Source organism: Mus caroli, unplaced genomic scaffold (assembly GCF_978045245.1).
Source record: "Mus caroli unplaced genomic scaffold, Mus_caroli_1 scaffold_8, whole genome shotgun sequence".
In the NCBI taxonomy this organism is placed as follows: Eukaryota; Metazoa; Chordata; class Mammalia; order Rodentia; family Muridae; genus Mus; species Mus caroli.
The window spans coordinates 13008703-13022204 of NW_028227263.1; the positions used below are offsets into that span (position 1 = coordinate 13008703).

The 13502-nt window shown below is 48.9% G+C and overlaps 1 protein-coding gene across 1 annotated transcript in view; it reads right to left on the reverse strand.

Annotated features, from left to right (window-relative positions):
- Window positions 1-13177, reverse strand: part of Lhpp (phospholysine phosphohistidine inorganic pyrophosphate phosphatase) — a 96761-nt gene extending 83584 nt beyond the window's left edge. Inside the window, exon 1 of the mRNA XM_021167621.2 lies at window positions 12974-13177. Within this exon, the coding sequence (XP_021023280.1) occupies window positions 12974-13098 (125 nt within the window). The 5' untranslated portion in view covers window positions 13099-13177. The remainder of the gene's footprint in view (window positions 1-12973) is intronic.
- Window positions 13178-13502: the final 325 nt, after the last annotated feature.

The following is a 13502-nucleotide window of genomic DNA, read 5'->3' on the forward strand; positions in this document are numbered from 1 at the left end:
GACAATTACTGGACATCCTGCGTGACCTTGGGACAGCTCAAAGCCTGCCCTCTCCAGCTTGCCCAGGTCTCAGAAGCTGAAGAGTCATGAACTCCCCTCAGAGGGACCAAAAAAGGAGGCCAGGCAGGGCCAGGAGCTTGCCAGGGAAAGAACAGCCAGGGTCCCTCCTCCTCTTCCTGTAGCCCTGGCTTTTGTTGCCTTTATCTGCCTGGAGGTCTTCTCGTTATCAGTGACTATATCTTCATCATCCCCTGGATCGGAATCCTATCCTTTAAGGCCAGGTCCACATGCTCTTCCCTCCAAAGGCCCCACCTTACCCTGTTCACACAGAGGCCACCCTCCACTAGCTTATACCCTGCATGACATTAAGACCTTGTTCCTCCTGTTGCTCTGCCAGCTCTAGGCTCCTGAAAACCAGAGTGGTGACTTCAGCGTATCATGCCCTTTGCTTCGATGGGTGTCACAAGAACAGACAGGGCAGAGCACTCCTGGGCACCACTCCAGGGACTACAACTTTAGGTGCCACACCACCTCCAGTAGGATCTGTGTGACAAGTTCCATAGACTGAGGCAACTGACCTCAAAAGGGGAGGCTTCCAGGAACTGGTTGTGGAACTCTTCGCGAGAAAAATTATTGAGCCATAGTTCTCAGGGCAATCTATTTGCTTTGCTTTCTCTTATTCCTTTTCTTATTTCATATGTTCCTAGTAGCCCAGGCCAAGATCTTAAGCAAGAATAATGGGTAAGATACCATCTCTAGAGATGAGGTCAGTCACTAACATGACCTTATCCTCGGGGAAACCAACACTTTACTTTTTAAATCATTTACAAAACTATGATGATAGATAAAAACTTTCCCAACAATAAAATTTCATATGGTTACACGTGTGTCATCAGAGGTGGGTTTTGGTATATGGTAAAGAAAGCCTTAATTAGAAAGAATTAAAATAGTTTAAATTTATGTGTTGAAGATTTATAAAAAATCAGGCTTTACATAATAATAATTATATATTATTAAATAATAATTGACCATGGGGCTAGAGAGTTAGCTCAGTGGTTAAGAGTGCTGACCATAAAGATTTATTAACCTGCTCCTGTAAACATGCCACTAGCCTTGGATGGCTACCCTCACTGAATACATCCTCTTAGAATTATTATATTTTGATGATTTATAATGATGTTACCTGTTCTGTTTGTGATTCACTGAATACATAGTTTCAGAGTTGTAATGCTTGGATGATTTTTGTGCTTTACTGTGCCAAATGACTTTTGTTGGTATTTGTGATTGTTTCACTGGAGACAGTTTCTAAGAGACGTAATGTTTGGTTTTTTAAATGTATAAAATCCCCTGCTTGAGAGCTGCAAAATACACTCAGATTCAAACTGCGTTTGTGTTTGTTTCTGTTTGTCACTGCCGAATCCTTACCTACCTAGCTTCGAGGACCCTCACTCCAGGGACCCCTATACCTGATTGGGGTGGTCCGTGGCATTTGGACAACTAGGTAGAGCTATGGGGCTGTAGGAAGAGTCAGGGTTCCCAAAACCAAAAGAGTTCACGGAGACCACAAGACTGTAAGGAACTACTGAGCAGGATCAACAGGAACTACAGGACAGGGCCGTCCAAGGGTTTAAACCATGTGTTTACAGGCTAAATGTCCATGAAGTCATCTCAAACTTGGAGGTTATTTGAAAGCCTTCTGGTTTCTGTCCAAAATGAGTCTGATGTGGTACCCAAATCTAGTAGTGCTATAGATCCTTTACTGGGAGTGACCTATGACTCAAATTCCAAATTGGATCCAAGGCCCACCTGGTACCAGAGAAGCTCATGTGGCAGAGATTGGGAAAGTTTCCCCCAGTCTTCCACTACTCTAACCACTAGTCCTACTCAGACCTCACCTAGGGTGGATTGGAGGGTCTCACATACTATCGAAATGAGAAGCAGGGCCGTGAGAGGCCATTTCCTATGGGATGTGTCAGTTAGTAACTTTTCTGTTGGTGTCGAAAAATACCTGGTAAAATGCTTGAGGGAGGAAGGGTCTATTCTGGCTCCCAGTTCAAGGGGTGAACATCCCATCATGGTGGAGAAGGCACGGCGGCATTTGTGTTCACAGGTGAAAAGCACAGACAGCTGCATGCTGGTGCTCAGCTAGCGTTCTCCCTCTTATTCAGCCTGGGATACGGTAACCCATAGAATGATGTCATCCACATATAGGGCAGGCCTTCCCATGTATTAGCCACGTTAGAAAATCCCTCCCAGGGCTGGTGAGATGGCTCAGTGGGTAAGAGCACCCGACTGCTCTTCTGAAGGTCCAGAGTTCTAATCCCAGCAACCACATGGTGGCTCACAACCATCCGTAACGAGATCTGGCGCCCTCTTCTGGAGTGTCTGAAGACAGCTACAGTGTACTTACATGTAATAAATAAATAAATCTTAAAAAAAAAAAAAGAAAATCCCTCCCAGACATGCCCAGAGATTTGTCTCCACAGTAATTCTAGCTCCAGTTAACATGTAGTATGAACGAACCATCACAAGGGAAGAAGATCTTAATACTACCTCTAGGGTTATTTGAAAAATACAGGCAGCTAGCTCCCCAGGATCCTCCGCAGCCAGAGGGTACCAGAATGGGTTTGGTTTGGCTTAGTTTCTTGAGACAGAGTAGGCCAAGAGAGCCTTAATTAAACAACAACAACAAAGAAACAAAACCAAAACCAAAACCAAAACCTCTTGCCTCAGCCTTCTGACTGCTGGACTTAAGCGGTGCACTACCATGCCTGGCTCCTGAAAAGCTTTCTCTCTCTCTCTCTCTCTCTCTCTCTCTCTCTCTCTCTCTCTCTCTCTCTCTCTCCTTCCTTCCTTCCTTCCTCCCTCCCTCCCTCCTTTCCTTTCCTTCCCTTCCTTCCTTTCTTCCTTCCTTCCTTCCTTCCTTCCTCCTTCCCTCCCTTCCTCCCTTCCTCCCTCCCTCCCTCCCTCCCTCCCTTCCTCCCTTCCTCCCTTCCTCCCTTCCTCCCTTCCTTCCTTCCTTCCTTCCTTCCTTCCTTCCTTCCTTCCTTCCTTCCCTTCTTTCTAAAGAAGGTGCCAAGGAGTCCAGGTGAGCTTCAAAGTGAATATGTAGCCAAGGATGACCTTGAACTCCCGATTCTCCAGTTTCCTCCTAAACGGGGATTATAAGATATCCCATCTCAGAGCTGGCACTCAGAGGGCTCTTGGGCTCCATGCTGGAGACACTATCAAGACTGGCACAGAAGAGACACACCTCTGAGACCTCTGAGACCTCCATGAACTCCTCACTCACTGACAGCAGCAGAAAACTCTCAGGATTGGAAAGCCTCCAACACAGCACAAGCTAGGCTGGTCCTGCTACACCTTCACAGTCCAGCCTTCCCAACCTCCTCGGGCTCCAATGGGCACTGTTGAGCAGTGTCCCATGTGTGTGGTCACTATGTGTGGTCAGAGTCCAAACTCTGAGCAGAGAGCAGAACAGCAGTGCGCAGTGGCCAGGTCTTAGCTTCTCTGGATGAAGGCCATTAGGGCAAGTGCTTTCAGGAAGGTCATGTGACTTAGACAGGCCCCCAGCCAAGGCCCTTACAAAACACATAGTACCCCGTCCCTGTGCTGGTGCCCACATCACCTGCCCTCAGAACATCCAACCTCTGTGTTCTCTATGACGTGCTTAAGCTCAGATCACAGGGATACGCCAAGGCCAGAGCATCGATTTCACAGCAATTGACAAACACGTGAGTCAAGCACATGAACTTGGTAACCTGGGAGATCCTGGTGACCTGCCGACCTAAGTGGGTCACCCAAAAGGGAGACTGAGGGATATGAAGCATGCTGGGGATAGCCATGGGAACAAATCTCACTCTCCAGCCCTGCAAACTCAGGTGACAGGCAGTCATCCCCAAGCAGCAGTGGCCTTGAGCAGGCTAGATGGTTGAGGGTCAAGTAACCCATGGGCAAGGGGAAGCTGGGCTCACAAAGCAGACATGCCTCCCTGTGTGTCCTGCAGCTGGCTGCCTACGTCAAGCAAACGCCGGGTTCCTCATTTATGCAGCAAGGCATTCATAGCAGATACCAGATAGGGTTTTGATTCGATATTTAAAGAGACACTTGGGAAGTATGTGGCAAATTGCAAATACTCAATAGTAAATGTCAGAGATGATTACATGGTGACATGTGCCGGTGTTGGCCATCTCAACCTTCTACTAGACAGGTTCGGTCCAATAGGAAGGCAGGGTTTCCGGGAAGCAAGACCAAGGGAGAGGAGCCCTGAGTGAGGGAGTTCTACTCAGAGAGATGCAGCATCAGGACTTGGTAGGTATTGTGGAGGCACCATGACGGGGAGACGTCAACCTTCCCCCTCCCCCATCTCATAACAGCAAGCAGTGCTTGAATACTGCTTTGCTAATCAGCTTCTCTCTCTGTCCTGGGGGCTTTGGCATCGTAAGTGAGCTTCACGGGTTACCTGCGCCACACTCAAGATAAATCAGTAACTCTGATCTAGAACACCCACACGGGCTGCTCTGACTTCCAGGGTGATCCTGCCTACCATGCTTGAGATTGCAGCCGAGACAATTACAGTCTCCCACACTCACCTCAGGCTCTCAGCCTCCTTCCAGCAAGCTCAAGTTCACAGATCAATTATGACACCAGTCCAGGTAGATGGCAGTGGGTGTATCTGTCTTTTAAAAGATGGTATACGAGCCGGGCATGGTGGTGCATGCCTTTAATCCCAGCACTCGGGAGGGAGAGGCAAGCGGATTTCTGAGTTCGAGGCCAGCCTGGTCTACAGAGTGAGTGCCAGGACAGCCAGGGCTACACAGAGAAACCCTGTCTCAAGAAACCAAAAAAAAGATGGTATACTAGTCAGGCACAGTGGTGACCGCCTGGGATCCTAGGGCAACAGTTCTCAAGCTATAGGTCACAACCCCTTTGGGGGGGGGGGTCACATATCAGATACTTACATTACGATGTGTAACCGTAACAGAACTACAGTTATGAAGTAACAATGAAATAGCCTTATGGTTGGGAGTCGCCACAATGTGAGGAACTGTACGAAAGGGCTACTAGAAAGATCCAGAACTGCTGCTCTTGGGAAACAGGAGCAGGGTAATATTCGTGGACTCAGCAGCTCAGGTCTCCCTATGTTCTGGGCAGCAAAGTGAAATCTTCATCTCGAAAGTAACCAGTAAGGTGAGGTGGCTCAGCCGGTTCAGGAGCCCACTGCCACGACTGTCACCAGAGGATGATCCTGAGCGCCCACGCGGTGGAAAGAGAGAACTGACTCTTGCAAGTTACCATCTAAGTTCTACGTATGTGCCATAGCACAAGCACACACACACAGTGTAAACTAAATAAAACCATGAAATCATTTTTTAAAGGTATTCATGTTAGATTTCAGGCATTTCGCTGGCCTGCCCTCAGGCACCTAGCAATTGCTTAGCCCACGACCTGCCCCAGTCAGGTGCGACAGGCGCGTGCTGGATTAAAAACAGACCAGTCAGCCACTCCAGCTCTTTGTCTGTTCTCAGCATCTCCTCTATCTGTTCTCTGTGGGTGCCCCACCCCGCCACCCCTTTTCTCCGCCCTCAAGGCTCTGCTCCAGTATGTCTGCCTGTCTACATGTCTACTCCTCTGCCTCTACCTCTTCCTCAGGTCCTCACGCCTCTCCCTTCCCCCAATAAGCCCCTTTATCCCAGGTCTGTTGTAGGTCATAATTTCTCAGGGGTGTACTTTGACTCGGGCCCACTAAATAATGTACCCCCTTGCCTCATTGTATTCCATTACACTGTATATATACATCACCCTATAGCTTATTTATAAACATATAGCTCAGGTCAAATATGAACTAATCAAAAGAGCTAATTCTCTCTCCTTCCCAGCTACACAGAGTCTGCAATCCGGATACGGTGTCATCCAGAGACTCTACAGTCTGGACAAGGCACTGTTCAGCCACTCTCTCTCCTGATACACTTGGGTGGTCGCTGACGTACAAATCAGATGTGTGCAGTCGACACACCCCCAACCTCACCACCCTCACTCCTCAAAACACCCTCAGGCTTTGCACTGACTGATCTCTCAGCAAACATTCTTTCTTCTGATTTCCTGTTTAATTTGGGTTTTCTTTCCCCAAATAAAATATAGAAAAACAACCATTCTGTGAGGCCGCAGCCTGGTGAGCCAGCTCAAGATGACTTGAGTTCAAGCCCCGAGATCCACATGGCGGAAAGAGAGAACCAACTGCTTTAAACTGTTCTCAGACCTTCCTGTGTGTGCATGTGCCTACAAGCACAATTAACTAAATGTCATTTTTAAAATTTACTCTGAGGGCAATAACGAGTTAAGACCTTACTCTGGCTGAACACAGAGTTGGGGGAAGGGGAGACAGGACAAGGGCAGTGTCCCTGTGACAGGCAGCTGCCTTGGGGACTGGAGAGATCAGGAGAGGGAGATGCTCTGGGCTTTGGAGGGAACATAAAAGAAAGGGTATGGAAGACCCACAGGGTCAGTCTGAGCAGGTACTGTGGCAGAGGTGATGGCAAAGACCTTGGGCTTTTCTCTGAATCAAGTGCTGGCAGGGACATTAACTGAAGGACGTTACCTATGTTATGAAACTTCTAGCGTTGGATGACATTACAAAACAGAAAACCCAGAATCCAGGATAAAGAGTGTGCTGCTCTGGTTCTGGTTCATGCCCTCCCCATCATGGCTCACCTGTGGACAGGAAAAGGGCAATATCACTCAATATCACCATCAGCTCTTGCCCAAGGGTAGAGACCCTTGCCCAGGGCCTGGGTGGAGTCACCAGAGCTCCTGGTAGGCAGGGTAAGCAAACTCAAGCAAGAGCCTTCCCCAGCTGACTCCGGGCTAGCCTGGCCCAGAGGTGGGACTGAAAGGAGGCAGCTTGGCATGGTCCACTCTCTTCTCTGTTATGGCTACTCCTGGGAACCTTGTCCTCCTGACTGGATGCTGTCCTGACAGCTGAGCACTGAGGTCCTAGAGGTGAGGACTAGCCAGATTTCAAAGCTGTCCTTACCGATCACATGCTGCTGCACCCAGACTTTCTGTATGGCATCTGGGTTTCCTTAGAGTCCCTATGACTTCACCCTGAGGATCGAGAGGAGCCACCTGGAAGGCTGGGCCTGGCTCACCATTCTGGGTGGGAATTGCTTTATGAGACTGCCCGGAGCTGAGGCCAAGCCTGGTTCCTTCCGCTGGCCCCAAAAAGGCCAGTCTGGCCTAGGCTCGTCCAGATGTGCTTTAGTGGCCTTCGACAGGATGTCGTAAAGGCTCATCTCCTTTCACATGCAGATGCCTCGGGGGGCCATCATTAGGGCCGGCCCAGCCGCCAGGGCCTTTGTGCTGCAGCCCCTGCTGTGCCCTGCCTGCCTCTGAATGGCTTCCCTGAGGGAGCCCAATCTGCCCACAAATGGGATCCAATAAAGGCCTTTGGGGGTGGGGGGACCCAGGCGGTTACAGATGTCCACACCTGCCCACAGGTCCTACAACAGTCAGTCAGCCCCACCCAACAGCTTCCAGGACTAAGTGTGTGTATGGGGGTATAGGGTGAAGCTGCCCTTCTTCCATCTAAGAGCATCTAGGAAGCTCTCAGGCTCACCTCACTGGATCTCAACTCGATGCTCATGGGACCTGTGAGGCCTGTGAGCACCTGCAGCCCCGGACTTCCACCCATACAGTCCAAGTTCAGCCTACCCAGCACAACTTGTTCACTATTGGTCTCCGGCACTGGTCACATGGTCATTGATTTCTAGCCACCTGGCTCACTATCAGATTCTCTGGGTCTAGAGCAGCACGTTCCTGGTACTGCAGGGATCCAACTAAGGTTTGCTGGGTGTGTGTGTGGATTCGTGCATTCCTTTGCCTTTGTGAGAATTCAGCCCCTTTTCTGCTTCTCAGGACCTCCACCCTCATCTTGGAAAGGACTCGATGGGCAGGGTGTGAATGTGAGCCTAGGGAGTGAGGCTGACGAGCCTCCTTCAGGTGACCTCCATCTCATTTTCAAAGGCTAAGATTATCCTCTTCCTGTGTCCAATAAGTCTGTCCCCCAATAAGTGAGAACTTCCTAGAAAATGTAAAAATAAAAAAATAATAATAAAATTAAAAATCTGTCACCCCAGAAAATCCAGAGAGAATAATGGAAGACAGTGAGCCACCCACTCCTGGACTCCAAAAATGAAGATGCCTCCTGGGGGCTGCTGTGCCTGGGAACTGCCAGGGTCTCCCCAGGGTCTCCCCCCTCCCCCGTCTCATGTGTCCCTCAGGCTGAGGGCCTGACCCCAGGGACTTCCTCTGCACTCTGGCAGGACTTCAAAGGGAGCCCTGCACTTCAAGGGGTCACAGAGGGAAAGGTGGAAAGATCCTTCAAGACCACACAAGCCAGCTGGAGGCCCAGCTGCGTAGCCTGGCAAGCTGGACCCATCTGTGAAGGATTCTGGGAGAGCCAGTATTGGCTCATCCACCCAGAGAGGAAAACCCCACCCCCACCCGGGAAAACTTCAAAAGCAGGTGTGTTTTAACAGAGGGCAAACCTCTTACCCAAGCCTCTGGCACATGTCACAGGGGAAGAGGGTGGGGCTGCCCTACTATGCCTGAGCAAGAAGAAAGAGAGGCCAGGGATGCTTGGAAGCATTCTCAGCCAAAGCCACAGAAGAAATGAGGCAAGGAAAGGATTGTCAGTCAAGAGAGACCAAAGGTCACTTGAGATGCTCCAGCAGCCCAGGTAGAGATTTAGGGACTTGATCCAGTACCAAAGGAAGCGGGGAGCTCAGAGATGTCGATGTCAGGCCTCTGGGTTCCTTGCCCCCTCAACGGGCATAATCTCACAGGCTCCAATAAAGAGGGCTTTCCCCTCGGCCTGCTCCACAGCTGCCTTCAGTGTATTTTAGGATTGTTGTCACAGGCTGCTACATTTCAGTGTCACCACACCAGAGATAGATACCCCTGCTATGCAAGCCTGCAGGGGTCAAAACAGATCTTTTTTAATTTCTTTAAGATTTATTTATTTTATGTGTATGGTTGTTTTACTGTGCAGCACATGTGTGGGTGTTGGGAACGACAATGTAGTTGCTAGAACCTGAACCCTGGTCCTTTGCAAGAGCAGCAAATGCCATCTCTATAGTACTCAGGCACATCTTAGAAAAGCTTTCCGAGGACCAGGCACAAGCCCAGAGCTCACAGGGACCTTCCTAACACCACAACTCTTTGCATCCTTTTCTTGGGCAGCACTGTGACAAGCTAGGAGTGTCAGTTCAGAGGCAACCATTTAGGGCGGTGGTTCTCAACCTGTGGATCAGAGCCCCTGTGGCCAACCTCGATCTCCAAAAAATATTTAACAGTAGCAAAAATTACAGATATGAAGTAGCATCGAAAATAATTTTACGGTTGGGGGTCACCACAGCATGAGGAATTATAGTAAGGGGTTGTAACATTAGGAAGGTTGAGACCACTGATTTAGAGGGAAGCCTTGCTAGTCCCTTGCCCCTCACAAGTCCAGGCACAGATCTAGGATGACGGCTAAGGGCCTGCTCTGGGGCTGGCAGAGTGGGGTTCAGGGCTTTCTTTGCTATCCTAGCTTAGGTACAGAGTGAGCTTGCTAATTAAGAAAGTAGGCCTGCTAACTAAGAAAGGTAACAACAGGCCTGACAGTGGTGGTGCACATCTTTAATCCCAGTGCTCAGGAGGCAGAGGCATGCAGATCTCTGAGTTCAAGGCCAGCCTGGGCTACATAGAGAAACCCTGTCTCCAACAAAACAAAACAATCAACCAAACAAGGGAGGTAATAGCACCCACCGTGGACGTCAGAGAGCTATAAAAGAAATCACTGATGAAATGCCTGTGAGTAGAGAACACTCACCCTCAAAGGTCAGCCCCTGGGAGATCCTTGGACACTGCCTGACTGGAAGGTGTACTATCCAGAGCCGCACTACTGTCTAGAAATCAAAGGCTCAGACAAGCGGCACCATCTCTTGTCAGTCCCTGCCAACATCTGTGCTCCTGACAGGAGAAAAACAAAAACAAAAAATGGGGACAGGGACTGAGGCTCTGCACCTTCGCAGCACCTTTGCACTATTTTTCATGGGGCTGGAAAGTAATAATGACCCTGCCACTGCTGGCGACGAAGGGGACAAAGATATAGCTCCACAAAGCTACCCTCAGCAGCCAGAGGAACTAACTCCACTGGACTTTCAGAGACCTCATTTCAGGCCAAACCAGGAGTGGTGGCTTCAACTCTCATCAGATTTTTCAGGACTGGTCAGTTTATGAAGCAGAATTGGAAGTTTTGTTGAAGATATTTTAATTTCAACTTAAGCACAAGGCTGAAGAGAGAAAGAGAGGCACTCAGAGGGAATTAAGACATGCCCAGATGCACAGGTTTGCTGAACAGTCCCGAGCAGTAAGACACACCCAGCATAAGGACAGGCATCTCACCAGACACCATCCCACTGTCTTAGCATCCACTGTAACCATCAGGAGGGCTCTCAAGCTACATCTTAGATGGTTATTAAGAATTTTTATTTTTATTTCTCCATTTTTCTCTCCCTGCCCTGCCCTCCCCCCACATCTCCCTGCTTTATGCCCCTCGTAAAACCATTCTTCACGTGCAGCTGAGGAAAGCCACATGTTATAACTCTGATTCTGAATGGTTCAAAAGCTTTAAAAATGTTGATATATAAAGCTGGACAATGAAGGGACTTTCCTCCGTTCTTCCCAACCCACTTCTCTATGCTCCAACCCCATCTCTTCACTAAGACTCCAAAATAGTAGCAAGTGTCTCTCCGAGGTTTATGCAAACACTGCAACAGGAACATGTGCATTCCTGCCTTTTCTACTGCAAACAGGACACATGTGATTGCTGTCCTCACTCACACTGTATGGTGCCAACTGTGGAGAGAGGGACAGTGACTCTTCCCTGATTATGGAGAGTGATTGTTCTTGGTCCTTTATGGTTTCAAAAGACACAGCTTTTATTTCAATTACTTTTCTTTTTTCTTTTCTCTTCTCTCTCTCTCTCTCTCTCTCTCAGACAGGGTTTCTTTGTGTAGCTTTTGCTGTCCTGTAACTCATTTTGTAAACCAGGCTGGACTTGAACTCACAGAGATCCTCCTGCCTCTGCCTTTTCTGTGCTAGGATTAAAGGTGTCCGCCACCACTGTTATTTCTAGTAAACAAGTCAGGACAAATACCCAGAATTGTATCCACTACTGCAGTGCCAACTGTGTCTTCTCACATAAGGTGGCAGCACTTGGTTCTACGAAGTCTCAAAAAAAAGAAAGAAAAAAAGTGAACTTGTTCCCAACTTGAATTTGCATTTCTAATGCAACGGGTGGAGCATCTTTCCTGCGCTGAGGGAGTCACTGGTGTCTCTTTCCTGGTGAGTGATTATGTCCTCTGTCCACATTCTCACTCAGTGGCTGACTTTTTTGATTTATATATTCTGGGCCATAGATGTGAAAGCTTTCTTGGCAAGATGCCAAAAGAAACCTCATTTCCATTATACATATTTGTACATGTATCCATGTTCGTGTGTGTGTGTGTGTGTGTGTGTGTGTGTAGATACACATGTATGACACAGGTAATCTCAATTGGCAGCTCGATGAGATGTAGCATCATCCAGAAGACATGCATCTGGGCCTGTCGGTGGGTGGACTCTCTTCAGCAGTTAATTAAAGTGGGAAGTCACTTCCTACAGGTGGCACCATCCCCGGGCTTACATGCTTTGGCGCTATCTTCACGTATACTCATCTATGGTGGGTGACTCAGTTTATTCATTTGAGCACAAACTATGGTCTACCTTCCTTCCAATGAGATCCTCATAACGTCCTGGCTGCTTACATCGTCCAGTGTCCGTCCCGCTACACTCTAAGAGGGGCCTCCACAGAATTAAGTGCTCATATCCAAGGCTCAGTGAAACAAAGCCAGCCTTAAGTTCTGGAGTTAGTGGAGACAATGTAGAGGCCAGAAAGACATGTAAACTGGACTTTTACCCACCCAGAGGGTCTAGGTGACCCCTAGGACTAGCTGTCCCACACCAGTCCCTTTCACTGTGCCTTTGTTACATCATCAGTGCCACCTCTCTTGCTCAAGTGTTCTCTCTCTCTCTCTCCACAACCATACACACACACACAGAGATAAGTAGGGGAGGGCCTCTCAGGATCAAAGGACTTATTTAACTGCAGATAAGTAAATAGTGCTAGTTAGGTCAGGGTACCCCAGAGAGTGATTTTGAGAGAATAATGCTAAACAATGAGCAGCCTCCAACTGCTCATCCACATTACACAATGCTATCTGGGGACCAAAGACAAATAGCCCAGGTTTAATGCCAATTGTGGTCTCTGACAGCATCCTGCATTGGCAAGGCGTAATGAGCCAGACCCCTTGTCCTCCTCAAATCAAAACCAATACAAGAGAATTAGATGGCTAGCCACGTATATGATTTAAAGTTTTCTAAGTTAAGAGAAACAGGTGGATCATTTGATACTTAGCCTAGTATATTAAAAATGGCCACTTAAACGTGTAAGCAACATCATGAAATATTTTAAAGTAACTTTTCCATTTATTTACTTTTAGGATGGAGCACATGCATGGAGGGCAGAGAGAGGCAACTTACGGTAGCCACCGTTCTTATTCTACCATGTGGGTCCCAAGAATTGAACTCAGGTGTCACACACAACTGGCAATGAGTGTCTTTACCCATGGAGCCATCTCCCCGGCCTAACAGGTTGCAATATTAATGAGATAGTCTACACTTTTTGAATCTGTATTTTACTTGCAAGTTAACCAACTGCTTCCAAAACACAGCTTCAACCCATAAATGCCTAGGACCAACCCAACCTTCCCCCCCAAGGTTCCTAGCCAGCCTGAGGGGTGGGGCTAGCACTCGAGAAGGCGGGGCTAGCGCGAACGCCCCGCCCCCGGTAGTGACACAGCCGGGAACCCCCTGCATTGAGCTCACTAACCTCGCCACTGCCTCCACAGAGCCTGCGATAACGGTTGCACCGCTTGCGCTGCTGTCACATAGCACCCCGGAGATGTCAAGCAGCACTCCCCGCACGCCCGTCAGCCGCTCAGCCCATGCGGCCATCGTGTCCAGCTGTAAACCCGAACTCGGCGTCGCCGCTACTTTTATCCCGCAGCCACGCCTCCCGCGCGGGGTTGCCTGGGAAATGTAATCCGCGGCGGGCGGGCCGGGCGCAAACTGGGAACCACGTGGACCAGCCTGACGCTTGGCTGCCAGGAAAAGCAGTGAACGCATCCTACGGATGGATTCAAACCCCTACGAGTCAGGACAAGGCAACTTGAAATGAAAAGTGAAACGGCCCAGGAGGGATGGCTCTCACCTGTAATCCCCAGCAGGACTGAGAGTGTGAAGCCAAGATGCCACAAGGGGGTCAAGGTGTTACAAAACTTAACTTGAATTATATTCCCAGGACCCATACAATAGCAGGAGAAAACCTATTCCTGCACATTGTCCCCAGATCTCCCCAC